Source organism: Phodopus roborovskii, unplaced genomic scaffold (genome assembly GCF_943737965.1).
Source record: "Phodopus roborovskii unplaced genomic scaffold, PHOROB, whole genome shotgun sequence".
NCBI lineage: Eukaryota > Metazoa > Chordata > Mammalia > Rodentia > Cricetidae > Phodopus > Phodopus roborovskii.
Window position 1 is genome coordinate 38,577,041 of NW_026126511.1, and position 25,215 is coordinate 38,602,255.

At 44.1% G+C, this 25,215-nt stretch overlaps 2 protein-coding genes across 3 annotated transcripts in view; one reads left to right on the forward strand and one right to left on the reverse strand.

Moving 5' to 3' along the window:
• Cog3 (component of oligomeric golgi complex 3) overlaps nucleotides 1–15,621 on the forward strand; it is a 55,813-nt gene extending 40,192 nt beyond the window's left edge. The window contains exons 20-23 of one of the 2 annotated variants that reach the window (XM_051195365.1): nucleotides 4,628–4,703; nucleotides 8,720–8,847; nucleotides 9,561–9,659; nucleotides 13,869–15,621. In XM_051195365.1, coding sequence (XP_051051322.1) covers nucleotides 4,628–4,703; nucleotides 8,720–8,847; nucleotides 9,561–9,659; nucleotides 13,869–13,898 — 333 coding nt within the window. In that variant the 3' untranslated portion in view covers nucleotides 13,899–15,621. Of the gene's footprint in view, nucleotides 1–4,627; nucleotides 4,704–8,719; nucleotides 8,848–9,560; nucleotides 9,660–13,868 lie in introns of those variants that run through there. The other variant, XR_007835165.1, reaches the window with a different exon arrangement.
• A 3,763-nt stretch (nucleotides 15,622–19,384) lies between these two features.
• The window catches only part of Erich6b (glutamate rich 6B), a 28,224-nt gene continuing 22,393 nt past the window's right edge, over nucleotides 19,385–25,215 (reverse strand). The window contains exons 10-13 of the mRNA XM_051195763.1: nucleotides 23,056–23,141; nucleotides 22,740–22,892; nucleotides 20,743–20,971; nucleotides 19,385–19,604 (exon numbers count right to left, since the gene is read on the reverse strand). Coding sequence (XP_051051720.1) covers nucleotides 19,395–19,604; nucleotides 20,743–20,971; nucleotides 22,740–22,892; nucleotides 23,056–23,141 — 678 coding nt within the window. The 3' untranslated portion in view covers nucleotides 19,385–19,394. The remainder of the gene's footprint in view (nucleotides 19,605–20,742; nucleotides 20,972–22,739; nucleotides 22,893–23,055; nucleotides 23,142–25,215) is intronic.

Genomic DNA, 25,215 nt, shown 5'->3' on the forward strand with positions numbered 1-25,215 from the left:
TGGCAGATGTCCCGTTACTCTGGCATCTCCAACATCTTGGAGTCTCCAAGGCAATCCAGGCTTCAACTTGACAACTTCAACCAATGGCCACTCTAGGCCTCTATTCAGGGACACCTCTGACACATGCCTGGCCTTGGTGGCTTTCCTTAGTTGTGTAGTAAGGTTCCATTGCCCCTTTCTTCCGTCCTTGACTCTAAAGCCAGAATCATGTGACTAAAGCTGCCAAGTCCTGCTGCTGCTGCTGAGGCTGGAATATGGCCTCTTGCTTAATTACATTGTCACAAGCTTTCTGTTTTCCATGGTTTCCTTCACTACTTGAGCTTGGCTGTTCTGAGTTTTCTAGCCTCAAACTCAGAGGTCCACCTGTCTCTGCCTCAGAAGTGCTGTGATTAAAGGTATGTACCATCACACCCAGCTCCAAGCTTTTCTTTAATTCCTTTTCACAATTTGGAAATATAGTTGGGTGGAATCTTGCCCTGAGGTCACTACTCTCTTTATTCTATTTCTTAATCTGTTTGTCTCCTTGAACACAAGACTTTGTTTCATTCTACTTCTTGATACTCCTTTTTCTCCTCAAATTGTACATTTTGTATTTTTCCTTGTTCAGCTTGTTCTTTTTAATTATATAATCTTCATTAAAGTCAACGCTAATAACTATGGGACAGAGTCTGTACTAGGCTGTTTTGAGATTTCTTCTGCCAAACAGAATTAATCCAAATCTCTTCACTGTAGCCTCAGGCTGACTTTTGAATAAGGGCCAAATAGCCACATTCCCTTCTTCTCTGAAACTTCTTGAGCCAGGGCCTCACAGTTCAAATCTTCTTCAGCATCACTGTTTTCTATGTTTCTACTAGGATGGCCCATTAATTAGCACTTAAAGCATTCCATCTAACCCACAGTCCCAAGATCCATATTCCTTCAAACAAAAGCATGGTCAGGCCTATCACAGTCCCTGGTACCAACTTCTGTATTAGGGTTTCTATTGCTGTGAAGAGACACCATGACCATGGCAACTCTTATAAAGGAAAGCATTTAATTGAGGTCTTGTTTACAGTTTCAAAGGGTTAGTTTATTATTATCATGATGGGGTATGGTGGCATACAGGCAGACATAAATGCTGAAGAAGGAGCTAAGAATTCTATATCTCAGGCAGTCCTCAGGCAGCAGGAAGTGAACTGTCTCATTGGGTGAGGCTTGAGCATCTGAAACCTCAAAGCCCACCCCCACAGTGACATTTCCTACAGCAAGGCCATACCTCCTAATAGTGCCACACCCTATGAAGGCCATTTTCTTAAAAACTACTGCAGTGTCTTAGAGTTGGTTGAGCTGGGTGGGCCTTGACCCTTTCTGCCACCTCCCAGCTGAAATCACCAGAAAGTCAGTGGCTTCCAGTTTTCCCCTCAAACCTATTTGTTGAAAACCACAACACCTATCTGCCATACCTGAGGCTGTAGTGAGGATTGCATAAGACAGTGTGTGAGAGCCAGGTGGTAGTGGCGCACACCTTTAATCTCAGCACTTGGGAGGCAGAGACAGATATCTCTGTGAGTTCAAGGCCAGCCTGGTCTATAGAGCAAGTACCAGGACAGGCTTCAGAGCTACAGAGAAACCCTGTCTTGAAAAAAATAAAACAAAGCAAAACAAAATGTGAGGATTTTGTGATTGTAAAACTCCTCAGAAAAGCTATACTAAAAGAAGTCAGAACTGAACTAAAGATTTTACTTCAGCAAAGTACAAATCAGGGCATTTTGAAGGAAGCATATTCAGGTTATGGTTGAGCTATAATATTTCTGGAGCCAGCCTTTGCTAAAAAAATCTCACTCATAGATAAAAAGTTTTCACATTTTTGTTTGATAAACTTTTGCATGTTTATTTTTATCATCCCCTTGGAAGTGTTAGTTTCCTTGACATGTATAAATTAATATTTTTATTAATGTAGTGCATATAGTAGAAATTGACCTTACAAATTTAATTCTGGTAGTCAATGAATTGTAATCTGGTATGGAAATCAAGATATAAACTGTGTCCACATTAAAGTATATCGAGCAGTGATGAGGGAGAGTGTAGGTCTTTTCTGGTCTCCAGGCTCTATAAGAGATGGGCCTTCCTTTCTGTCTCTGGCCTACTTTATTAGGAGGGCTTGCCCTGGCAGATCTAGGAGAACTTCTGAAGAAACAAGCCTTGTTTTGACTTAAAGAGAAGTAAATTATGCACATAGCAAAACAGGGTGAATATAGAAGTCTTTGCAGTTTTTAAGCAGCTGGCCAGGCATGGTGGCACATATAGAGGGAGGATATGGTGATTTGAATAACAATGGCCCCCATAGGCCCATAAATTTGGTTTTTAGTCACCAGGGAGAGGCACTATTTGACAGGATTAGAAGGATCAAGAGTTGTGGGCTTGTTGGGTAGGTGTGGCCTTGTTGAAGGAAATGTGTTGCTGGGGGTGGGCTTTGAGGTTTCAAAAGGCCACACCAGGATCGGTGTCTTGCTCTCTGCCTGCTGCCTGGGGGTCAGGATGTGGCTCACAGCTCCTCCAGCACCATGTCTGCCTGCATCACACCATGTTCCCTACTGTGATAATGCTGGACTAACCCTTTGAAACTGTAAGCCGGGCTTCAATTAAATGCTTTCCTTAAGAATTGCCTTGGTCGTGGTGTCTGTCCCTTTGCAGCCATAGAACAGTGACTGAAAATGGAGGACCACTGTGGATGCAATGCCAGCCTGGGCTACAGAGTGAGTTTCAGGCCCGTCTGGTTTATATAGTGTGATGCTGTTTTTCTTTTTTTTAAAAAAGCGTGAGTTATGTTACTAGAGAATTAGCGAGGTCCTAGAACAAACAGTGGAGAGTGATAGGTAGTAGTTATTATTAAAATAAAACTTTCAGGGCTAGAAAAAGGCTTAGCATGTAGCTACTAGAAAAAAGTTAATGAACTCTGTGTTCCGATTTTTATAAATAAATACAGGAGTATATCTTTACACTGGAAAAAGTTGGGGTAATGTATACTAAAGGTAAATTTACTTTTAGCATTGTCTAATTTATAATAATATATGTAATTTATTTTATTCTAATTAATTTATATGTACTTCTCTGCGACAAGATCTTACTGGGTAGTCTTGGCTATTCGAGGACTCACTATTTAGACCAGTACGGCCTGGAATTCTCAGAGATCTGTGAATTCCTCTGCCTACTGAGTGGTGGGATTAAAGGTGTCTTTTACCACATTCAGCCATTTATAATTTATTTTTAAAAGCTGCATCTCAACAATAAAAATAAAGTCATGAAAGAAACTAAGTGCATGGAGTTAGAGGTGAGGTCTATCTGCAGTGGGCAGTAAGAGCAAAGGTCTAGATTGGTTCTGGATCAGAGATAGACAGAAGTGAAAGACACCTCAGTTAGTGTTTGGATACAACTCTGCCGAGCCTTTGTCAAAATAGTCTGCCTTTATGGGAAAGCTGGAGTAATGCCTCAGTTTTTCTAATGGTTTGGACCTTTGCCCAAACCATGTCTATCCATTAAAAACTAATTCGTGCACTGGGTGATGGTGGTATACACTTTAGTCCCAGCACTTGGTAGTCAGAGGCAGGCAGATCTCTGAGTTCAGGACCAGCCTGATTTACAGAGTTAGTTCCAGCAAGGAACTCCTGTCTCGAGTCACTCCCCCCTCAAAAAAGTATTTTATTGCTTATTTTCATGAAGTTAAATAGCTAGCCTAACATAATTTGTATTTATTTCCTAAGCTGCTTCAGTAGAATGAAAAATACAGAAGTGGCTTCTAATTTCTTCAGCATATGTTGTTCAAATGTGCCTTGTAGTGGTACTTGAAAATCTTACTTGTTTTTTTTTTTTGTTGTTGTTGTTGTGTGTATGTTGAGATAGGGTCTCACTATGTAGCCCAGGCTGGCCTCAAACTCTTGTACTTTATTCCTCAGCTTCCCAGATGCTGACTCTGCAGGTGCTTCTGCCATGCCTGACTAGAATTTGTGTGTGTGTGTGTGTGTGTGTGTGTGTGTGTGTGTGAGAGAGAGAGAGAGAGAGAGAGAGAGAGAGAGAGAGAGGAGAGATGTGTGTGCCTGTGTCTGTGAATGTATGCTATTTGTATGTATTCCTGTGGAGTTCAGAAGAGAGCATCCTACCCTAGGAGCTGGAATTACAAGTTTCAGGATCTAAACTCCAGTCCTCTAGCCTGGTTACTTTTGCTTTAGGTACATTTTCTGTGCCTGTGATGAGGTTAAAGAAGGGGGAAAGTCCTGGTGAGGAGCCTCTTGTGCAGTTGTGAGTGAGCAATGATAGTGATGAGTATTAGCACAGCAGTCTTTCTGGGAGGGACCATTTTTTTTTTTTTTGGTGAAATTCCTTCAGAGATTCCTGTCCTGAAAAGTCTCACACAGAATGCCTGATAGGTTGTTGCTGTTTTGTTTTTGTTTTTCTCCCCAGAATAGCACATGCTTTAAAATCACAAAAGTCTTATTAAAAAAAAGGTCTGGCTGTGAAAGCTTGTGAGAGTCTATGGAGTTTTGCTAGAGTTTGCACAGGTTGTTTACCAGTGTGCCTTTTTGAATAGGCTTAAATGGCTGTTTATTTGCTGTTGGTGAGATGAAACCTCTGCTTTTGTTTCCTCTACTAGGTGTCAGCATTAAAAACCATGGCCAGTCAGGGAGGCCCCAAGTACACCCTCTCACAGCAGCCTTGGGCACAACCAGGTATTGGGATTTTACTTTCTTGGACTTCTCTTTCTAGGAAAGAGAAGGATCTATGTGGCCCTCGCTGGGGCATGGTTTCCTGCTTGCTTCAGGACACTGGATGTGGGTTAAAGCCAGCTTCAGCTTCGGCTTGGGGCTGACAGGTCTTACTTGGCCAGCACTGCTCACATCTGACAAACGTTCATTTAGAGGGAAGAAGGGTGGAAGTTTACTGGGTTAAAAATAAAGCATGGCTTTCTTGGGAGTGCTTTGCGCCCACAGACTTGTGTGCGCCTGCTGTTCCCTGGCCTGGGTTTAATGGGAACACAGTGCTGCACAGGATGAATGAGTGATGGAAGGAATGCACTTATTTTCAGCGCACGAAGAAATGTTGGGCCACTCTTTCTTTCCTTATTTTTCTCCAAGTTACATCCTCTGTTGACAGTTTAGAGTGTTTGGGGAAAAAAAAAAGTGTAAAAATGAAACAGTCAGTTGGATTTGGCAGGCAGTTAGTTCCACCATGTGGCCTGCAGATTCACTTGAATGTTTCCAGTCACTCTGTTCCATTAATGTAATTTTTTTTATGCTAAAGGCTTTTTTTTTTCTTTTTGGCACGTGGAGGGGGGTCTTTAGTGTTAGGTATGAGGCGTTTAGAATCACACCCCTTTGGGTTATTTTTAGCTATTTTTAAATGACATTTTCAGTTACCATTAACTAGAATAAAATTTGTTAAATTGCTATTTCTGGCCATCCCATGGCCCAAATTTTAAAATGAGGCGGTCATGAAAGAACAGTGTCTTAGTCATGGAGAAACTGTTTCTGAGTCTCTGGAGGGAGGCCTGCTGCTCGCACATAGCGAGAGATGCAAAGAGTGCTCTGGCTTGTCCATGGAGATTGGCAGCTGCAGGTGCCTAACCTAGAACCAGCTGAATAATACCATTGGTTTTCCATGGTGTAAGAAAGCCATGCCTGTTAGGCGTGTATCTCCTTTGAATAGGGGATGGTACAGTCTTATGCAGGTGACTTTTAAAGTTCGTGCAGCATGTTTATCAACAGTTGGGGAAGACGTTATAATGGTGGTTATCATTGAGAGAAGGGCCAGTTTGTAGGTGGAAAACAAGAAGTCCTTTCCACTTTATAGTTTTTCACAGGTCAAATTTTCATACCATATAAAATTTTGATTGAAGCTTTCAGTCATAATTTAAAGTTAAACTAAGAAGTACCTATTGCTGTCTCTTAGGAAGATGTGTACATTTAGATACCAGTTGTTGTTGGAAGGAGATGGTGTTATTTGAAACATCCTTCCTGTGTACATTGAGGATACACTTCTGCTTGTTTGGTGACCATGGTGGAGACAGTGTATCTTTTAGTCTCTCATTATTTCAGACTTTTGTCTTGTCCTGGAGATTGACATCTGTGACATCTTCTAAAAACAGCACAGCTGGGTGGTGGCATCGGCTGTGTATGCCTTTAATTCCAGCACTAAGGAGGCAGAGGCAGAGGCAGGCAGATGTCTGTGAGTTTGAGTCCAGCCTGGTCTACAGAGTGAGTTCCAGGACAGCCAAGGTTACACAGAGAAACCCTGTCTCAGAAAACAAAAACAAGCAAACAACAGCAAAAACTAGAGCACATTTGATGGATGAGCATATTGTCCAAAGGTAGCAAATCTTTCACTTCGGTGTTGAAATTCTCACCACAGGTTACCATTACCGCAGACCACTGGTCCTCACAGTGAGGACACTTGGCAGTCCCTAGACAGCATGGCTCTTGGGGTCATTCTCTTGATCTTGAATTAATTTGAACCTTTGGCTTAAGGTTTTAGTCTCTTACTCACTTAGAAGTAGGAACTGGCTTGTATTCTGAATGTTTATGTAAATGGAATTCTGAGGTGCAGTACATCTTTCTTAAAATAGATAACACTGACAAGCAGGCATAGCATGTTATGCCGCTAAGCCCAGGCACTCAATGCATAGATAACTGTAGCTCTTTCCTTTCTGGACAGATCCTATCTCTTGAAGTAGGGCCCGTGATTTTTCTTAAGAGGTATTACACTGTTCCATGTTGGGGGTATTGTGTATTTCATTTTTACTTAAATGCCATTAGTAAAGCATTAGGTAACAGGACAGACTGGAATGGGATCATTCACTGTCTTATAAATTCATCTTCTGCCTCTTTGGTCACCTTGGAAGTGTGGAGTTGGTTTTCATGGTCTGCAGTGAGTAACACCCTTCCTTCAATGTCAGAGAGAGATTCATGGGTCTCTTGAGGTGAATCAAGAAGAGCAGTCTAGAAACTGCTGGGCCTTCTGCCCTGAGCTCAGCTTCTGGGGGAGATTATGTTGTGAGTTGTAGATTAATGTCCATTTGTTGACTTAAGCTAGGAGATACATCTTTTAGGAGCTGGTGAGTATGGTGTTCACTGGCTGTGCACTCACTTTGTGGTTACTGAGAACTTTCAAGTCTGATTTAGTGACCCCTGAAGCATTTTAGTGATGATGGGACCAGAACCCAGGGAGAAAGGACCGTGAAGGAGACTTCAGTTATTTAGTAAAAATAGCAATTCCTGAAAGCATTGGCATTCCTACCATATTTTTGCCCAATCTTTCCTCAATTAAACTTTTTTTTACATGATATAAAATTTGACCTGTGAAAAGGTATATAATAAAATTATTGTTCTCTATCTGTAAACTAGTCCTTTGGAAAGACCATGATTGCAGCTTCTGTCTCCAAGTTGTTTGTATGTATACACTAGCACACACAGACTGCAGCTGTCCTGTGAGATCGTACCATCCCTCATTATCTTTCACGGCCTGCTCTGCAGCCCTTCCATATGTGGACACTGTTCATTCTGGTCAGTGGGTGCATAGAACACCTTACCACATCATGATTCCTTCAGTCATTTATTATGACTACATTTAATGTTTCAGCTGGATTTTCCATATACCCTTTAATAAAAAATTACATATATGTACATATGTATTTCATGAATGCTTACATGGCATAGTCTTTAGTACTAGTTAAGAGGGTTTATTTTCAGTTTTCGGGACGTTGTCTAGCACACCCCCAGGTTGAACCATCTTACTGCCATCAACAGCTGACGAAGATACACTGTCCCTTACTTAGTATCTGCTGGTTTCCATTTAGTCTGCTTGTTTTTGAGACAGGGCCTCTCTGTCACCCAGGCTAGTTTCAAACTCATTATCTTCCTTCCTCAGTCTCTGGAATGCTGGGATTGCAAGTGTGTACCATTGTGCTCAGTTTGTGGTGGTTTTAGTTGTTTTCCTTTGAATATTTTTTATGTTAACCAAAAAAAAAAAAAAAAAAAAAAAAAAAAATATGTAGAAGGCTCTTTACCTATTTCTCTACACTCTGTCAGGCATGGAAATCTGAATCCTTTTACCAGTATTTAATTTGTACTGCATTTTGAGTGAGGCTGAGCATTTTAGAAATTACAAATCACCTTTTCCTTTGTAGCTATGTGGTGATTTCCTCTTGACTATACTTATTTCCACATAGCCCTTTCGGATGCTACACTTGGGTAGCATAGATCTTAAAAACTGTGTGGTCCGGAGTACAAGAAGGAAATAAATGAGCACATAGCTCTGCTCCACCATGTGTAAATAAGCATCTTTTGAATGACCCAAGCAAAGCAGTCAGAGATGCCTGCCTGGGGTCAGCTCTGCACATGGAGAGACTTGTTTCTTATCAATCCACTGTATCTCTAAAAATAATTGAAAGTTTTAAACCTCATCTTTACCTCCACATTCCCAAGGCACAAATTACAGCGCCTATGAGCGTCCTGAATCATACTGGGGGACGTTCTGGCTCCATTAGTCCTTGGGTTTAGAGTTTGTACATAGCATATACTTAATGAATGTTTAGAGGGCTTGTATTTAAACTTGATAAATAACAAGACATACGGAAGAGATTCTTTGGGAAGTAGAGAGTCTTTGCTATTTTTTTTTTTTATTCCCCTCTGAATTAAAATGAAAAATTTTCCTTTTCTTTGTGACACTAACAAGGGTAATTTCTCCACAGCAAAGGTCAATGACCTCGTGGCCACGGCTTACAAGACAATAAAAACGAAGCTGCCACTGACGTTGAGGAGCATGTCACTGTACTTGTCCAATAAGGACACCGAGTTCATCTTGTTTAAGCCTGTTAGGGTGAGTCACGGTGTGGCAGCTTGTTGGCTGGTGACTACAGTGTGCTTTTCTTCCTGTCACTTTCTCTTCCTGCAGACATTTCAGATGTTAGTGATGTTAATGCTCTCTGTGACCTTCTGCTTAGATCTTACTCCTGGCTCACTTTGCCTTAAACCTTTTGTTTATTTTGAAAGTAAATAATTAAAAAAAAAAATCAGACCTGCATTTTGCACTGTGGCTCAGCACTTGGGAGAGCAGCATTTCAGGATTTACACCCCGTTTTACTAGTGCGTAGAGGAAATAAATGACTTGTAACAGCCACCGAGGGATTAAGTGTCAGAGTAGATTTAAGACTCATAACTTTCAGTTCATGTTGAGTTCACAGCTTTACCCAAGGCATTGGTCGATTTTTTTTTTTTAAGTGCATTTTATGTGTCTAGAAACTTTATTATCTTTTATGTGAGAAATTGCTGAAGACTTACTATGCTCTGGGGAGATAAGATATATGAGAATTTAATGTTTCTAGGAATCATCTGATAAGTCTTCATCAGGTTGTGCTAGCATGTAAAATATTAAAGTACAAATTATATGTCTTTGGTAATCTCATAAAAATATATTTCCTCTACTCATTTTGGCAAGAACCATGATGCTTTAATACTCTTAGCATTTCTTGTTTATGATGTGGGCATATATCCCCTGGGCTGTCTGATACGGTCTCTCCTTTTTCTTCTAAGAACAACATTCAGCAAGTCTACCAGAAGTTCCATGCTCTGTTAAAGGAAGAGTTTAGCCCTGAAGACATCCAGATCATTGCTTGTCCTTCAGTGGAACAGGTATGCACAGACTACAGGCCTCTGATCCTTTAGGCCCCTTGTTTATTTCACTTGAGTTGATAACATGTTTGAGTAAACATGTCTCTAATTTTAATTTGAAAACTTCTGCATCATTTTATTTTGATGAGTAAGAATTCAAACTTTGAATTGTGACTAACTCTGGGGAATGGCTTTAGAGTTTTAGTTTCTTGTTTAATCCATTTTGAGGATGGATATCCTGCTTGTGAAAGACTCAGTGCATCAGTCAACTCTCCCTGTTCAAAACAAGAGGCCAGCATTCAAGTGCTCGAAACGGAAGTTTTTCTAGGAATTAGAATTGATGCTGGACCTATCTGTGTGTTTGGGTTTTTTTTCTTTCTAAATTTAAAAACCTAAATTAGAGAGTCCAGTTTGTGTCAGCACTCATTTCATTATACAATTCAGCCAGGAAATTTTTATTAGGAGTAGGCTGGTGCTTTGTTCTTATTTCTTGTCTTCAGGACCAGAGAGTCTTGGAGCGGTGAGGATGTTGAGAGCTTAGTGAAGTGTGAGTAGAGACTGGGGAGCACGTGAGACAGCAGTGTGGGTATTTCTAGGGATATTACTGTACCAGGGAGAAGAACGCTGAGGGGAGAACTGTGCTTTTCTTTAGTGAGATGCAGTTTGTATACCACACAGTTCTCCTGCTAAGATGTAGAGCTTAGTAGTTTTTAGTATATTTACACAACAGTGCAGCCGTCACCATCATCTGATTCTGGAGGATTTTCATTACTCTCTTAAGAGCCCATCACAGCCAGTCACCAGCCTTCCCTCTCCCCTTCTCCCTTAGTCCTTTTGGGATTGTAGATTCTGTGGATTTCATCACAGGGAGTCATGCATTGTCTTTCCTAACTGGGGTCTATCACTCAGCACACTTTCAAGGCTCACACATGTCACAGCATGTGGTTTTTAATTTTTTATTTGGATTTATTTTTAAAAAAATTTAAATTATTTGTATATGTCTGGGTCTCTATGTGAGTTTGTGCAGATGTCTGTGCAGGCCAAGAGAGGGTGGTCAGATCCCTGGAGCTGAAGTGCTGGTTGGGGGCTGCAGGATGTGGGTGCTGGGAACTGAACTTGGGTCCCCTACAAGAGCAGCAGGTATCCTTAACCACTGAAGCATCTCTCCCCTCCCTTCTGTCCTCCCTCCTCCCCTTCTTCCCCCTGTTTATGTAGATAGTTGGGGTCATATTTGGAAAAGTTAGGGCTTCTAGTATCCTACAATCAACACTTTAATTTTGTTGTTGGTTTGACCCAGGGCTTCTGTGTAGCTCTGGCTGTCTTGGAAATTGCTCTGTAGACCAGGCTGGCCTCAAACTCAGATACCCGCCTGCCTCTGCCTCCCTAGTGCTGGGATTAAAGGCCATTTCCACCATCACCTGGCTAAGATTTTAAACCTTTAAAAATTTTGTGTGTGTGTGTGTGTGTGTGTGTGTGTGTGTGTGTGTGTGTGTGTGTGTACGTGTACATGAGTGCCCGTAGAAGCCATAGGTGTTGGACTCTCTGGAGTTATGAGTGGTTAAAGCATAGGAAACAGGATTCCAGGGCACAATATTGTCTGGTGGATGTTTATTCAGGGAGAAATCACTTATACCAGAAACAGATGACTGCTGCAGGTTCCCAGTCCAAGGAAGCCCCCGGATGCTCTCTGTCTCTGACCAGGAAGTAAGAATGTGAGCTGGGGTCCTGTACCCCAGACATAGTCCCCCCAGGTTTTGCCCTCACCTGTCCCAACACCCCAATGGGCGTGGTCAGTGTAACAGGTGCGGGCAGGGTGGCTATGTCACTACAAGTGGTTGTGAGCCACCTGTTGTAGGTGCCGGGAATAGAACTCAGGTCTTCTGGAGGAGCAATCTGTGCTATTAGCCACTGCATCTTCTCTCTAGCTTCTAAACTTAAGTCATTTGAAATGTCCATTTTCTGTGTGATTATACTGCTAAGTATTTAGTTAGGCTTATTTACAGAGTTTCTCCACTTTGATTTATTTTTGCTTATTTTTATAGTATTTTTATTTCATTTATTTTGTGTGTGTCACAGAATGTATGTGGAGGTCGGAGGACAATTTAGGCAACATGCTCCTTTTATTGTGTGGTCTCAGGGATCAAACCTAGGTTATTAGGTTTGGTGACAGGCACCTTTTACCCATTGAGCCATTTCGCTGGTCTTAATTTTGCTTTTGGATTATATAAAATGTCTTACTTACAAGTCAGAATTGTGAAACATGGTAAATTTGTAGGACTCTTGTTCTGTTTTCTAGTGCTGTTTAGGGGGCTGTTGTGAGGCTGTCAGAATGGTAGTATAGTATAGTATAGTATAGTGTAGTAGTAGTGTAGTGTATTAGTAGAATGATATAGTAGTAGGATGGTATACTATATTAGTAATACAGGCACTAGTATAGTACTAGTATAGTTGTAGTAGGAGTAGTATAGTATGGTGGTAGTATAGTGTAGTGGCAGTAGACGGAGAAGCTCAGTTGAGTTAAAGGAAGTCTGAGTGTGTGGCACAGATGTGGGGTGCTGGGATGGTGGGGCTCATGGAGGTCTCACTGTAGTGCTTTCTGATTCTGAAGATGAAGGCTCGGTTAAGTATAGTGGTTAGGAATCTGGATCTTAGCTGTCTAATTGTTTTTGTTTTGTAGTTGTTGTGGATTGCTTGGAAATAAGTGGAGTAGCTGGACCATCGGAGTCAGTTGTATTAGTCAGCCCTCCATCACTTTGACAGAGAAAGTCCTGTTTGGGGCATAGTTTGTGGGCTCCAGTCCATGCTTGCTTGGCCTCATTGCTTCAGGGCCATTTGGGGCAATTGGGAAGCATGGGGAAGCATGTGGTGCTGTTAAGCTACTCTCTGTGTGGCCAAGAAGCAAAAAGGAAGAGGAAGGAGCTGGTCTCCTTTCTTAGAGACCTGAGACCTTCTGGGCCCCATTCCTTGTCAGTTCCCCCATCTCTCAGTACCAAGTGTCTGAGGACCAAGCTTTGGACAAATGGGCCTTTGGGGAGTGTTCCAGCATGTAACAGAAGGATGCAGAACTGATGTAAGAAACTCCTTTGCATCCTTTACCCCATTGCTAACTGCTCTGTTGGTTTTAACCTCTTCTAGCTTCCTTCCATCCTTCCTTTGAGAGACAGTGGGGAGATGCTTGCTTGGTTCTCCTGAATACAGAAGGAAACCCTCCTAGTCTCCCCTGCCTGTCAGTTAGTAGAGGTCCTCTGAAGGTTGGATGATTGCATGGTTTTTTCACAGCTAGTTTCAGGTTTTGCATTCCTGGTGGGAACAGCCCAGATTTTGTCTCTTTTCTCCTGGAAGCACAGTCATAGAGACAATGAGGTGATGAGTGACAGCCAGAGCAGCCGTCCCCTGTAGAAGGGGAGTCAGCTGCTTACTACAGGTCTCCATGGCCCGCGTGGTCACTCCTCTTGGGTTGCCACAGGGACCTGGCTCTGGATTCTCAGGCCTCCATTGTCTACTGGCACATTGCCTGAATGACAAGGCTGTTACCTGCGAGGGTAAGAGTTGGTGTCTTAAGCCAGAACCCATCTAGCATGCCTGCTGAGGGCCGTTAAAACATCGTCTAAGGACTGCAGGTGAAGCCCAGTTGGCCGAGCGCTTTCCTTGAGTGCAGGAGGCCTTGGGTTCAATCTCTACCCCACAGGAACCCTGCAGCCCTGCATGGTGCATGCCCTAACCTAAGCACTTGGGATGGGGAGAATCAAAGTGAAGGCCACCCTCGGCTAAATAGTGAGTTTGAGGCTAGTCTAAACTGCATGAGTCTCTGTCCTTTTTTTTTTTTTTTTTTTTTTTTTTTTTTTTTCCTTTTAAAGTCATTTAATTTCCAGCACTAAGGAGGCTGAGATAGGGGGGTGTTGAATTTAGAGCTAGCCTGGGCTGTACTTAAATAAACAAAACAAAATCATCATTTAACTAATTAAGCTTACAACGGTGTTCTCCCAAGCACTGAGTAGGAAGAGGTGGTATGGGTTGTGTGTACATGCCTGCCATCTTCCACTTGTGTGTTGCTTTGCCATCACCATCATGGTACTGTAAGAGACTTGAGGCTTGGGTTTGGCAGTGGAGTACAACTCCCTGCAGTGCCTCCAGTGGCTGTAAACATCCAAGGCTTTTTCTTTCCTCATGCTTTTGGGACTGGAGACTTCTGTGTTAGAGGAACTAACACAGGCCTCTGTTGCTTTTCAGCTGAACCTCCTGCTGTCAGTTTCTAAATAGTACCATTGGACTGTGGGTGTCACCGTCTGTCCCGTGGGAGAGGCCTGAGGAGTCCTGCAGCCTGCAGGGTGCCCAAGACCCCTATGTGGGATGGCTCTGGGGAAACACGAGCATGCTGCTTGGTGTTGCCTGCAGAAGGAAACCTGAGCGAAGCAGAAGATCAAACGCCAAAGATCGACAGCCTCACTCAAATGGTCTCCAAAAATGGAGAGGTCTAAGAGGTGGCCATGGTTCACAGTGAAACGTTCCTTCACAGAGATTGTGCAATAAAAGTAGGTTACAGTAAATAGTGCAAAGTACTTCATAGGAACTCAGCTCACTGGAAAGCTGCTGGGTCACAGTTGCTCCTGTGGACACTGCAAGGCCTTTCTTTATCCACCGGGTATCCCATGGTGACTGTTACTTGGAGAAATCTTACTTCTATATCCTGATGGAGTGTTTCTCCCTGCCATCTTGAAGTTGAGTTGGGAGTAGATTGGATGCTTCCAAGAAGACTTCTTGCTTTTCCTGGACTCAAGCTATTGTCTTCCTATGGACTTGATGTGAGGCAGCTACAAGAAGCCAAGGCCTCACGTAAGGTCCTCTCCTGAACTGTATTTTCCTCACTAGACAGATGTGTCTTGATAATCAGATCTTCCCAGTATGGGCATCAGTGTGTGAGTAGGAGTTACCAGTGATGGGGTCTTAAGTCTGACACATCCCAGGCAGAGGGATGTCTGTGGAAGCGGGTCTCAGGAGTGGAGCTTAGTTGCTGGCCTTCTGCTGGCCTTGGTTGCAGTCCTTTATAAAGTGAATACTCTTTAGTTGCCCTTGCTGTACAAGACACCATCTTTCTGGGGTCCCCAGTCCTGCAACAGCCAAACACCTAATTGTGGCAAACACTGCCCATACGTTAAACACTACACCAGTCAAGGGTCAAAGGACTATACGCATCCCTGAATTTTCCTACAGATCCTCTCTGAATTTGGGATTGGATTGGTTTAGAGCCTGGTGTTACAGTAAATGTAGCCTGCTTCTTCAGTTACTCAAACTGTAGATGTGAAGGTAGGACTGTGCTGAGGGCTCTGAAATAGGGCAGGTGACCTCATGGTGCAGGTGGAGTGACAGGAGCAGCCTCTTGCACAGTGTGCACGTGGGTGACCCATCCTGATGCAACAGGCCACTTGTTTTTCAACCCAGTTTAAATCGGTGGTGGACGTTGCTTGGTAGAGCATATTACTCTATATTTTGGGAAACTCGAAGGTAAGAGGGTCCATATTTTTCTTTGCTATGAAATGAACGAGTTAAGGAAGATTGTACTTACTATTTTAATACATGTCTAATGTGATGAACTGTAATATCCAGTTCTGTGTATTATATGTACATTTGGTGTTCAAATAGCCTTTCCAAAGAAATGAGGGCGTAATTGTGCAGCACTGTGATCCAGTAGTCTGATCTCAGAGCAGGGTGCGTTCTCCAGGAGACACTTGTCCTTGGGTTTGATTTTTTTTTTTTTTTTTTCCTGAAAACACTCAACACCTTACCAAGTGCTGGGAAGGTGGTACTGATTCAGTTTGTTTGTTGAATGAATATTTGTTTAAATCTGTACAGTTTCAAGTGTTTACTTATACAGAGTGTACATACTTTGAAATAATTAATTTAAATGCTTTATATTATTTAGCTAGAAATTGCTGTTTTTAATAAATAAAAATTTTTTTAAAAAAATAAAGATCTTTGCTTCCTACTTTGTTGTCATCTGTTTGGTATGTGTGTAGATTCTTTAAAAATATTTTAATTGAAAATTTTATTGGGGCAAGTTGTAGACTCATTTATATGTATAAGAAATAGTCCCTGAGTTCCTTTTAGCTAACTAATTCTGTTCAGTGGTAACATCTTACAAGCTGTGGTGTTCACTATAACCAAGAGTTTTACATCAATAGACTTTGCTAATTACTTTGTAATAATTGTGAAAGGACATTTTTAATCTCTCTCTTTATTTCTCTCTTTAGTTTTTTGAGACCAGGTTTCTCTATACAGTTCTGGCAATCCTTAAACTTGCTTTGTAGACCAGGCTGGCCTCTATCTCAGGCTTGCTTGCTTCGGCATCCCAAGTGCTGGGAGGTGTGCATCAGAGCCAACTTTGAGATAGCATAGTGATTTATTAGCAAGAGGGGTGTTTAATTTTGTTACTGTAATATACCTGGGATAAGTCAAAGTTTGAACACAGAAAGCTCTTTTTGGCTCATGGTTTTGGCTCTCATCAAGATGTGTTAATTGGAGACTGGCCCTATTTTGTAGTCTGGAGAACAATCTCTAGCCATTCTTGGTTTTTAATTTCTGAGTTTATTAATTATATGCCAAACACAAGTAGCAAGTGGCAGATAGAAACCTCCCATAATACAAAGCATCGTCGAATCAAACACTCATGATACCTAGCACAAACTGGATCAGCTTGATTGGGCTTCCAACAGCCAGCAGAAATCAAGTAGGGTCAAGATCCAACCTGAGTTTTCTTCTCAAGGGTGAGCTTCTAGCTCCCCCTTCCCAGGCAGGTGTTTTTATACACAGGACACGCAATAGTAACCTCTGTCAGAAATGTTCACCATTTTGCTGTTTTCCTTGTCCCTGCCACAGAGCCAGAGGGATCAACCTGACTGGGCCAGCCTGACCTAGAACAGTGTGGGGGACTTGACATAAGATAAACTTGCTGAGATGAGGGAGGGCTTGCACAGCAAGTGACAATATAATCACCAGTGCAATGTATATTTCACCCCCATTGCTAGGGGCTTGTGGTGAGGCCACTTGCCATGGCAGGGGAGCATGGGACAGCAAGGCTGCCCTTGCAAGTCTGTGTGTGTGTGTGTGTGTGTGTGTGTGTGTGTGTGTGTGTGTGTGTGTGGGCACAAACTTATCCCAGGAGCCTTCCGTGATCACTCTCCACCTTAGGTGTTGAGGCAGGGTCTCCTTGAACTCAGAGCTCCCTGATTTGGCTAGTCTTTCTGGGGAATTCTCTCCCTGCCTCCTGTGTGCTGGGGTTATAGCTGGGCCAGGACATGTGCATAGTATTTATCTGAGTGCTGCAGAGCTGAACTCAGTTTCTCAAGCTTGCCTGGTAACCACTTGACCTACAGAACCCTTTCCCCAGCCCTTTTCAGTTCCTTTTGATTTGACCACCCTCAACTTTTGGTGACAGTTCCTTCCTTCCTTCCCTCCCTCCATCCCCCTCTCCCCATCTCCCCCTCTGTCCGTCCTTTTGTTTTACACAGGCTAGGTATCCTATATAATGAACCAAAGCCTGGATTTTCCCATTAGTAAATTATATTCTCTAAGGTTATAGTATATTCAGTCCTCCCAAATACATGAAATGTTAGTCCAAGCAGACATGCACTGGGCCATAACAAACTAACCAGTACCCCCATCTCCAACACAACAGGTTGCTAAGATCTACAGCAATAGTCTGAGCAGTTAAGGATGGGGTAAGGGGCACATTGAAGATCCAAAGCACAGCAGTCAGTGAAAAGAGCTCACAGACACGGGACATAGACGTTCTGCCCGGAAGTCACTAAAAGGTTGATGTCGGTGTGTAGGGGATGCCATATTTGTCACAACTTCACTGTGTTCTGTTTCTGCAGTGACACCGCTCACCAATATGAATATGGTGTGGCAGCCCTGCAGAAGTGACTGTGGGTCCTCTGAGAGTCTTCTTTAGCTCTGCTTCAGCTGCTCAGGTGGTGCTTTGGGGGTGGTGACATCTGGTGAAAGTGGGTGGCAGCCAGTGGGAAATCATCGGGGAACAGGACACAGAGATGGCATTTAGGCGTCACTGATCACACTAGACAAAGGCTGATTGCCAGGCAGGGCTGAGAGGTGTTTGGCTTTCTTGGTTGAGCCTGGGGTTAAGGTCATTCTGGGAAGAATAAGTACCCCATGTCCATACAAAAGGCACTTTGTTGGGGGGCCACCAAGATCAGCTCCTACTTTTCAACGAACTACTCTACCCCATGCTTAGGTATCATGGAGCTTTGTTTACACTACATAATTCTACCCTCCCTTGCCACACTGGATTAGACCAAAGGTGTCTAATGGAGACCAGTAGGGTCTTCAAGAGTACACAGAGGACAGAAGCCTGTGAACTAAGATGTGTAGGAAGCTTCTCTAGGACAAGGCAGGCATCCAAGGACAGAGCTGTCTGGGTTCTGATCTAGAGGTCACTGCTAGCTCGGCAGAGCATCTTAGCTAGGTGATGACATATTTTCTGATTGGTCTAGCTACCAAGTTAATGACTAACCAGTGACCCAAGAACTCTTAGCTATCTAGGGGGTGAACTTGCAGACTCTTGTGGGCCTCAGTTCAGCTTCTAGTTTAGGGAACTAAGTGCGGGCTGGTGTTGGGTTTCTGTCTGGGCTTTCTTTTGAGGGAATGGAGGTGGGTGGCCATCTGTGATGGGGTCAGTGTTAGTGACAGTCTTCAAGGTAGTGCAGAAACAGTGGTGTCCCAGAGGGAGGGTTTTCTGTGGCGTTCTCAGCTTGGCATGAGCAACAGTGGTCTGTACTGTCCCCCAAATGTACCAAAGCCAGGAGTGGGGTGTGACTTGTACAATGTCAGTGGCAACTTGATGGATGGGACAGTCTTCCAGATGGCCCCAGGATGGGCTGGGATGGGTGTAGATGAAGGGTAGAAGTGCCCTGGGGTAACCTTGAGGTTTGGGGATACATGAGGAATCATACAGATAATTGTGTTGTCACAGGGGGATGCCACTTAGTAGACAGGTAGCTTATAGGCTGTAAAGGGAGTCATTGTGGCTTTCTTGGCCTCCGTGCCTTCGGAGAAATATCACCTGTGTCACAGAGCCCTGTGGCCCAACTAGCTCAAGGCACAGGCTTGGTAAATGGTAGTCAGAATCATGACAAAAATGACCCATGGCAGAGGATGGGGGCTGAGCCTGTTAACCAAGGGAAATGCAGATACCCAGCCTTAACTAAGAGATGCACACTGGTGGGGTGGCCAAGCTACTAGTCATTGCAATGATGCTTGCTGTGGGTTCATTACCTCGGAGACTATCTGCATGAATGAATTCAACACTCTCGACTCTGTCATGCAGGAACTATTTCTAGGCCAATTTTACAGGAAACAGAAACTAAGGAATAAAGCTGCTTGCCCAAAGACACACAATGGTGGTCCATGTCTTCAGTGAAAGCAAGTACTGACAGGCCGAGAAGAATTTCTGTACTGCAGGGATGGTAGCAAGGGGATACATACGGTGGCCAAACTTACTGAGATTATGTGTCTCCAAGTGGCTAGGTCAAGGCTGGGCACTACACTTTCTCTGTGCCCAGCCACACTTTATGTTTACTACCCCCCTTTTCTTTTTGACCCCCAACGAAGGAGCTGGGACAGGTCCTGAACTGCAAGCTGCCTCTCAAAGACAAGAACAGGTCTCTGTGGGTGGCCTGAAGCCCTGAGCTCTCCCATTTCCAAAGACGTGCAGTGGAGGCCAGAGACGATTTGGTGGCTGCCCTAAAGCCAGGTTCGAGATTTCCTCATACTGAGCTTATTCAGTGCCACCTCGATGACCTGTGTGAAGTTTTCCAAGTCAGACAGGGTCAGGAAGTTGAGACTCCTACTTATTTTGCCCAGAAGGGCCTGGATCTTCCACAATGTTGGGCCAGGCTCTGTCTCCAGGATTGTCTTCTTCTTCATGGCTTGAAGCAGTTTCAGGTTTACAAACTGTGGGGTGTGTAGAAGGCTGGGTGAGGACCAGTGCTGCTCAGATGCTGTACCCCCACCCAGGGCTTAGCCCCACAGAGGCCCCATGAATGTCTCCGGAACCTTTGCCCCAGAGGGTAGATCTCGCTTCCTAGCTCTGCTACCGGTACCCTTCTTGGCCTTCTATGGTCACGTGACCTGCTGATGCCACTGTTCTCCAGTGGAACTAGGGGTGAGCCAGCTCTGTGTCTGCGCTGTTCTGTCCCGTTTGGGGGTGTATATGTGAGAACTGTGCTCTCAGGGAGGACCAAAGAGGATAAATCTCTTAATTTCCAATAGGGCAGCTGTGAACATTCGAAGCAGTGTGTATTGACGGCATGCGTTTTCCTTTATAAAAGTGGCCATCATCATGGTGTCTCTTCACAGCAATTGAAACCCTAAGACAATGGTTAACCTTGATTGTTGTGCTGGGTGGTTTTTTGTCGACTTGACACAGGTTAAAGTCATCTGGGAGGAGGGAACCTCAATTGAGAAAGTGTATCCATCTATAAACCTGGGCTTTAGGCAAGCCTGTAGGACATTTTCTTAATTAGTGATTGATGGGGGAGGGCCCAGTCCATTGTGGGCAGAGCCATCCCTGGGCTGGTGGTCCTGGGTTCTATCAGAAAGCAGGCTAAGCAAGCTGGGGGGGGGGGGGAAGGAGTAAGCCAGTAAGCAGCTCCCCTCTGTGGCTTCTGCATCAGCTCCTGCCTCCAGCCAGGCTCCTGCCCTGTGGGAGTTCCCATCCTGACTTTCCTGAATGATGAACAGTGCTGTGGAAGGTTAAGCCACATAACACCTTTCCTCCCCAACCTGCTTTGGTTATGGTGGTTCGTCACAGCAACAGAAGCACTAAGACAGGCCTGTTGTCTTGACTGGACTGAGATTACTAAAGCACACCTCTCTGTGTGCAGCAGCGGTTTTAGATATGGATTGATCCCTTGACGGATTCTGAATAGGATGGCATTATTACTGGGGTGGTGAAAAGCAGGGGGTACAGCCTAGCTGGAGGGGGTAGGTCGCCCAGAGTGCGCTCCTGGGGGCTGTACATTTTTCCTCACCCTGAACCCTTCTCACGCTTCCTTTCTCTGATTGCCAGTTGTGGGAGTGAAGGGTTTACCTTGAACTTGGTGCCCATGTTTAAACAAATCCTCTTCTGTTTGGGGGTGGAGAAGCAGAAGATGACCTTGTCCTGGCTCCTTATTTGGACATGGATGTACTTGTTGAGTTTCAAAGTGATGCACATGATGGGGGGTGCATGCACATGGAGGCTCAGATTCCACCAGTTCCAGGCCTTCTGATGCTTGTCTTTGGGGAAGTAGTAGCCCAGGAGTTTGCTGAGGCTCAACCTGCGGGATGGAGATGGGTCAGAAACCACATCTGGTGCCGGGGCCTGGGATACAGCCCTCTTGTGTCAGGGCCCCTCGTCCCCTCAGACCCTCCCTCTCCCCCTTTATTGCCTGGGCCCACAGGTTTGGAAGGGTGGGAGGGTGTGCTGGATGGTTTTATGTCAACGTGACACAAGCTAGAGTCATCTAAGAGGAGGGAGCCTCAGTTGAGGAAATGCCTCCTTAAGACCCAGTTGTGGGCCGGCCTGTAGGACATTTTCTTAATTAGTGATTGATGGGGGAGGGCCCAGTCCATCATGGGTGGAGCCATCCCTGGGCTGGTGGTCCTGGGTTCTATCAGAAAGCAGGCTAAGCAAGCCGTGGGGAGCAAGCCAGTAAGCAGCACTCCACCATGGCCTCTGCATCAGCTCGTGCCTCTAGGTTTCTGCCCTGTTTGAGTTTCTGTCCTGATTTCCTTTGACGAACAGTAATTTGTAGATGAAATAAACACTTCCCAACTTGCTTTTTCGGTCATGGTGTTACATTGCAGCAATAGTGACCCTAACTGAGACAGTGGATAGAGTTCCAACAAGGAATGTGCACCCAAGTTGAGGCTCTGTTTTTAGATTCAGTCATGGCTTCCCTTGGCCTCATGCAGCAAGCCTCCTCTTCTGCTTCCCCCCTCCCTGCTCCCTTGAGAGCTTTGTAGAGCTCTTCTCCACCCTAGAGATCACAGGCCCACAGAGCAGAACTTTGAGGATGGGGTCAGCTCTCACTCCCTCTCTGACCATCTCTCTGCCCTTTGGCTGTTGACAGAACTTGGGGTTATAGCTGCTCTTTGCTGATTTTTAAACTCACTTTTTATCAGGAAAAGTAAATGCTCCAAGATCTTGTGCATCAATTTTACATGCAACTCGGGGCAAGTAACTATATCCTTTGGGTCCAAATTTCTGTACCTACAGTGATCAGGTCCTGGGTTTCTTCAAGTTCCCTTCTGGCCTTAAAACTTCAAACAGAAGAGACCCAACTGCATGTCACCAGATAAGATTTGTGGTCATTAACTGTGTTTCTTGCCTCAAGGACCTGTGCTTCCTGTATCCAGGACCTGACTTTGCAGACAGCATGTTCTACACAGGTGAACATCCGAGGAGAGCAGATATTCCTCAAGAGTGCAGAAGCCAACCAGGAAATGGCATTTGAAAGCCAAGGCCCAGGGGACAAGAGTAGACTTTTAGAAATAGAAGTGCATTTGGTTTTGATGAAAATACGTTAACCCAAGATAATAGTTTTCCCCTACTCTGTAATCACTTCAGCTGGAAGAGGAGGTACTGAGAACCTAAGGATGCTCAGGGATAGTTTGAGGTGACCTAGTAACTTTGAACTAGAGAGAGAAACTTTCACCATTGCCAGAACTAGAGACTTAAGAAATACTTAAGACTATGTCTTTTTTCTCTGGATTCTGTATACGATGTGTGTGTCCCTAAGCCCCACTCCCAGGCTCCTAAAATAGAGACCCCCCAGCCTCTTCTGGGGGCAGTTCTCACAAGGTTGGACTCTTGGGAGGTGTTTAGAGGTGAGGTTGGTGTGGCCTGTGGTCATAGAGGCCATAATTACTCTTTTACTCTGGGGGATGCTATGGCAGCCATCTCTTGAGGGCAGGGCCTGTACTATTCCTCCGCTGTACCCCTTCTTATGTTTCCATCGTGCACACATTTGGAGACAGGGACCAGGCTTCTACCACACAGCTTTGACATGGCCCAAATGGTGGCGACTGAAGACTCAAACTTACCAGATCCCTCCATCCTTATCATAGAAGGTGGCATGGCCAGAGTTGGTGACAAAGCCTCGGATCATTTTTTCTGCACAGTCTTCCAGAACAAAGTATGTGATCCTTGCGACTCCTTTGCAGGTGATAAGCAGAGCCAGGTTCCCTGACGGATAGCTGCGAGTTGGTTAAGGCACAAGCAGTTTCTTGGGTCAGCCCCTCTCTCCCAGAGAAAAGTTAGGCACCGAAGAGAACACAGTTCTCAGTCAAAACAGGTGCCAGGCCAGAATCATGAACATTTAGGTGTCAGCGCGAGCAACCCTTCTTCCCCAGTGGATACTATATCTGGCCCGTGCCATTAGGAAACAGAATATGGAAACTCTTCCCGCTGTGGTAGGTAACTAATTTTCCATCACTTCGATGTGCCTGAGGAGAAGAGACAAGAAAAGCAGGCAGGTGATAGCTGTCTCTTAGAGAGGCGTGGGGTCAGTTGTGTGCTCAGGTCCTGCATCTACCAGCACCCATTCGCTACTTTGCTTGGAAAGGTGGCTCAGCCATTGAGAGCACTAGTTGCTCTTGCAGAGGGCCCAGGTTCATTCCCTGAACCCACATGGTGGCTCACAACTAATGGTAACTCAGGTTCCAGGAGATCCAACACCCTCTTTTAACCTCCACAGGCAGCAGACATGCACCTGGTACACATACATGCATGTAGGCAAATCACTCACACATGAAAATGAGTCTTAAAAAAAGAAATATACTCTCACCATTGCAGAGGCAACGTGTAAGAAATGCAGATGTGGGTTAGGTCTCAAACCTGTGAGGAAGGCTTGGTGATCCTGCTATCTCTGGCTCACATCACCCCAGTCTCTGCCTCTGTTTCCTTGTGGCAATGGGTTCTTACATGGTTGCTTGTAAGTGGGTAGAGACCTATTGATTCCAATATGCCTCCATCTTTGTTTGACTAATTACATCCCCAAGGATGCTCTTTCCAGCTGAGGCCATCCTCTATGGCCCTGGAGGTAGGACATTAACATGTCCTTTTAAGGGAACACAACTCAACCCATAACACTGGTACATTTAGGTTTTTAAAACCTCATTCTTGAATTAGTTTTAGTAAATGATACTTTCCTAGGAAGTTATCATTTTATGTAAAACTTTGCATTTATTGCCATACAAAGCTTGCATGTACTGTTAAAAAAAATCTTGACTTCCCCTGTCCTTATGTTCTCATTCTTTTTATACTTAAAACCCCCCTGCCCGGATCAATCTTGCCAGAAAGCCTACTTGCTTTACTAGTCTTTTTTCTTCTTTTTTCTACACACTGGTTTATGTTTTATTTGTTCTAGTTCTTTGTTCATGCCTTGTAAGTTTCTTTTCTAGATCTGAATGCTAACATTTGGAATTTTTACCCTTCTTCATGATCCACCCCCTTCTCCCTGCATTTTACGAGCAGTTAAAATAATAAGGTCCAAATATTGTTTTAGCTGCTTCCCAGAAGTGAAGCCACTTCATTTTCATATTTATTTCATCTTAATATTTTCAAGGACCAATTTGATTTCTTCTTTGATGTTGAAGTTATGTAAGTGTTTTTACATTTGGCAGTGGATATGGTACATTTAATGACATCAACATTGCTATTAATTAAAATGCAGTAGAGGACCTGGTTTATATGATGTTTGTTGGTATTTGTTTTGTGGGCTGTTGTGTGCCCAGACATTGCAGATATCCCACAGGTGTTTAGAAGGGCTGTGTGAGTTGATTAGGGTAATTGGAGAATGTTTTCTCTAATTATTGAAGTGAGGCCGGGGGTGGGGAGTGAGGGAGCCAGGACCTAGTGAGGCTTCTAAGCTCTTCGTGATCTGTCACCCAGAGAACCCTTTCCCCTGTGTGCAGAAGTTTGGTTTAGCTGGGTTGGGTTGCTATATCTCCCTTTACATGTAGGACGGAGAGATGGAGGGTGTGGAGCATGTATAGGAACTGGAAGATGCTCTGTGGCGGACTGCTGCTTTCTGCTTCTCTTCCACTAGGACCATATGAACGCTGCTAGTTGATTTTCCTCTGAGTGCAAACTGATGACGTTCTTCTCTGGACACCCAGCTTGAGTCTCCTGCCCTGCTCCCTTGCAGCTAAGTGGGGGGGGGGTCTCATGTGAGTTGTCCTCCTTGATGGCATTTAAATGTGGCTTCTAGCTTTGGGAATTCTGTCAAGGCAAGTAGACACCAGAACTCTGGGATATCAAAGACCACTTGATGTATAACCCAGATGACTTCTTATCCATGATCCTCCTGCCTCAGCCTTCTAGCTCCATTCTATGCATGTATTTATTCACTGTGTAACTAATTGTTAAAATGCGGATTCTAACTTATTACCAAGGAAACTACCTATTATATTAAGTTCATTATTAAAGATTGTTCATTTATTTTAAAGTTTTGTGTGTGTGTGTGTGTGTGTGTGTGTGTGTGTGTGTGTGTGTGTGTGTGTGAATGCCATGTGTGTG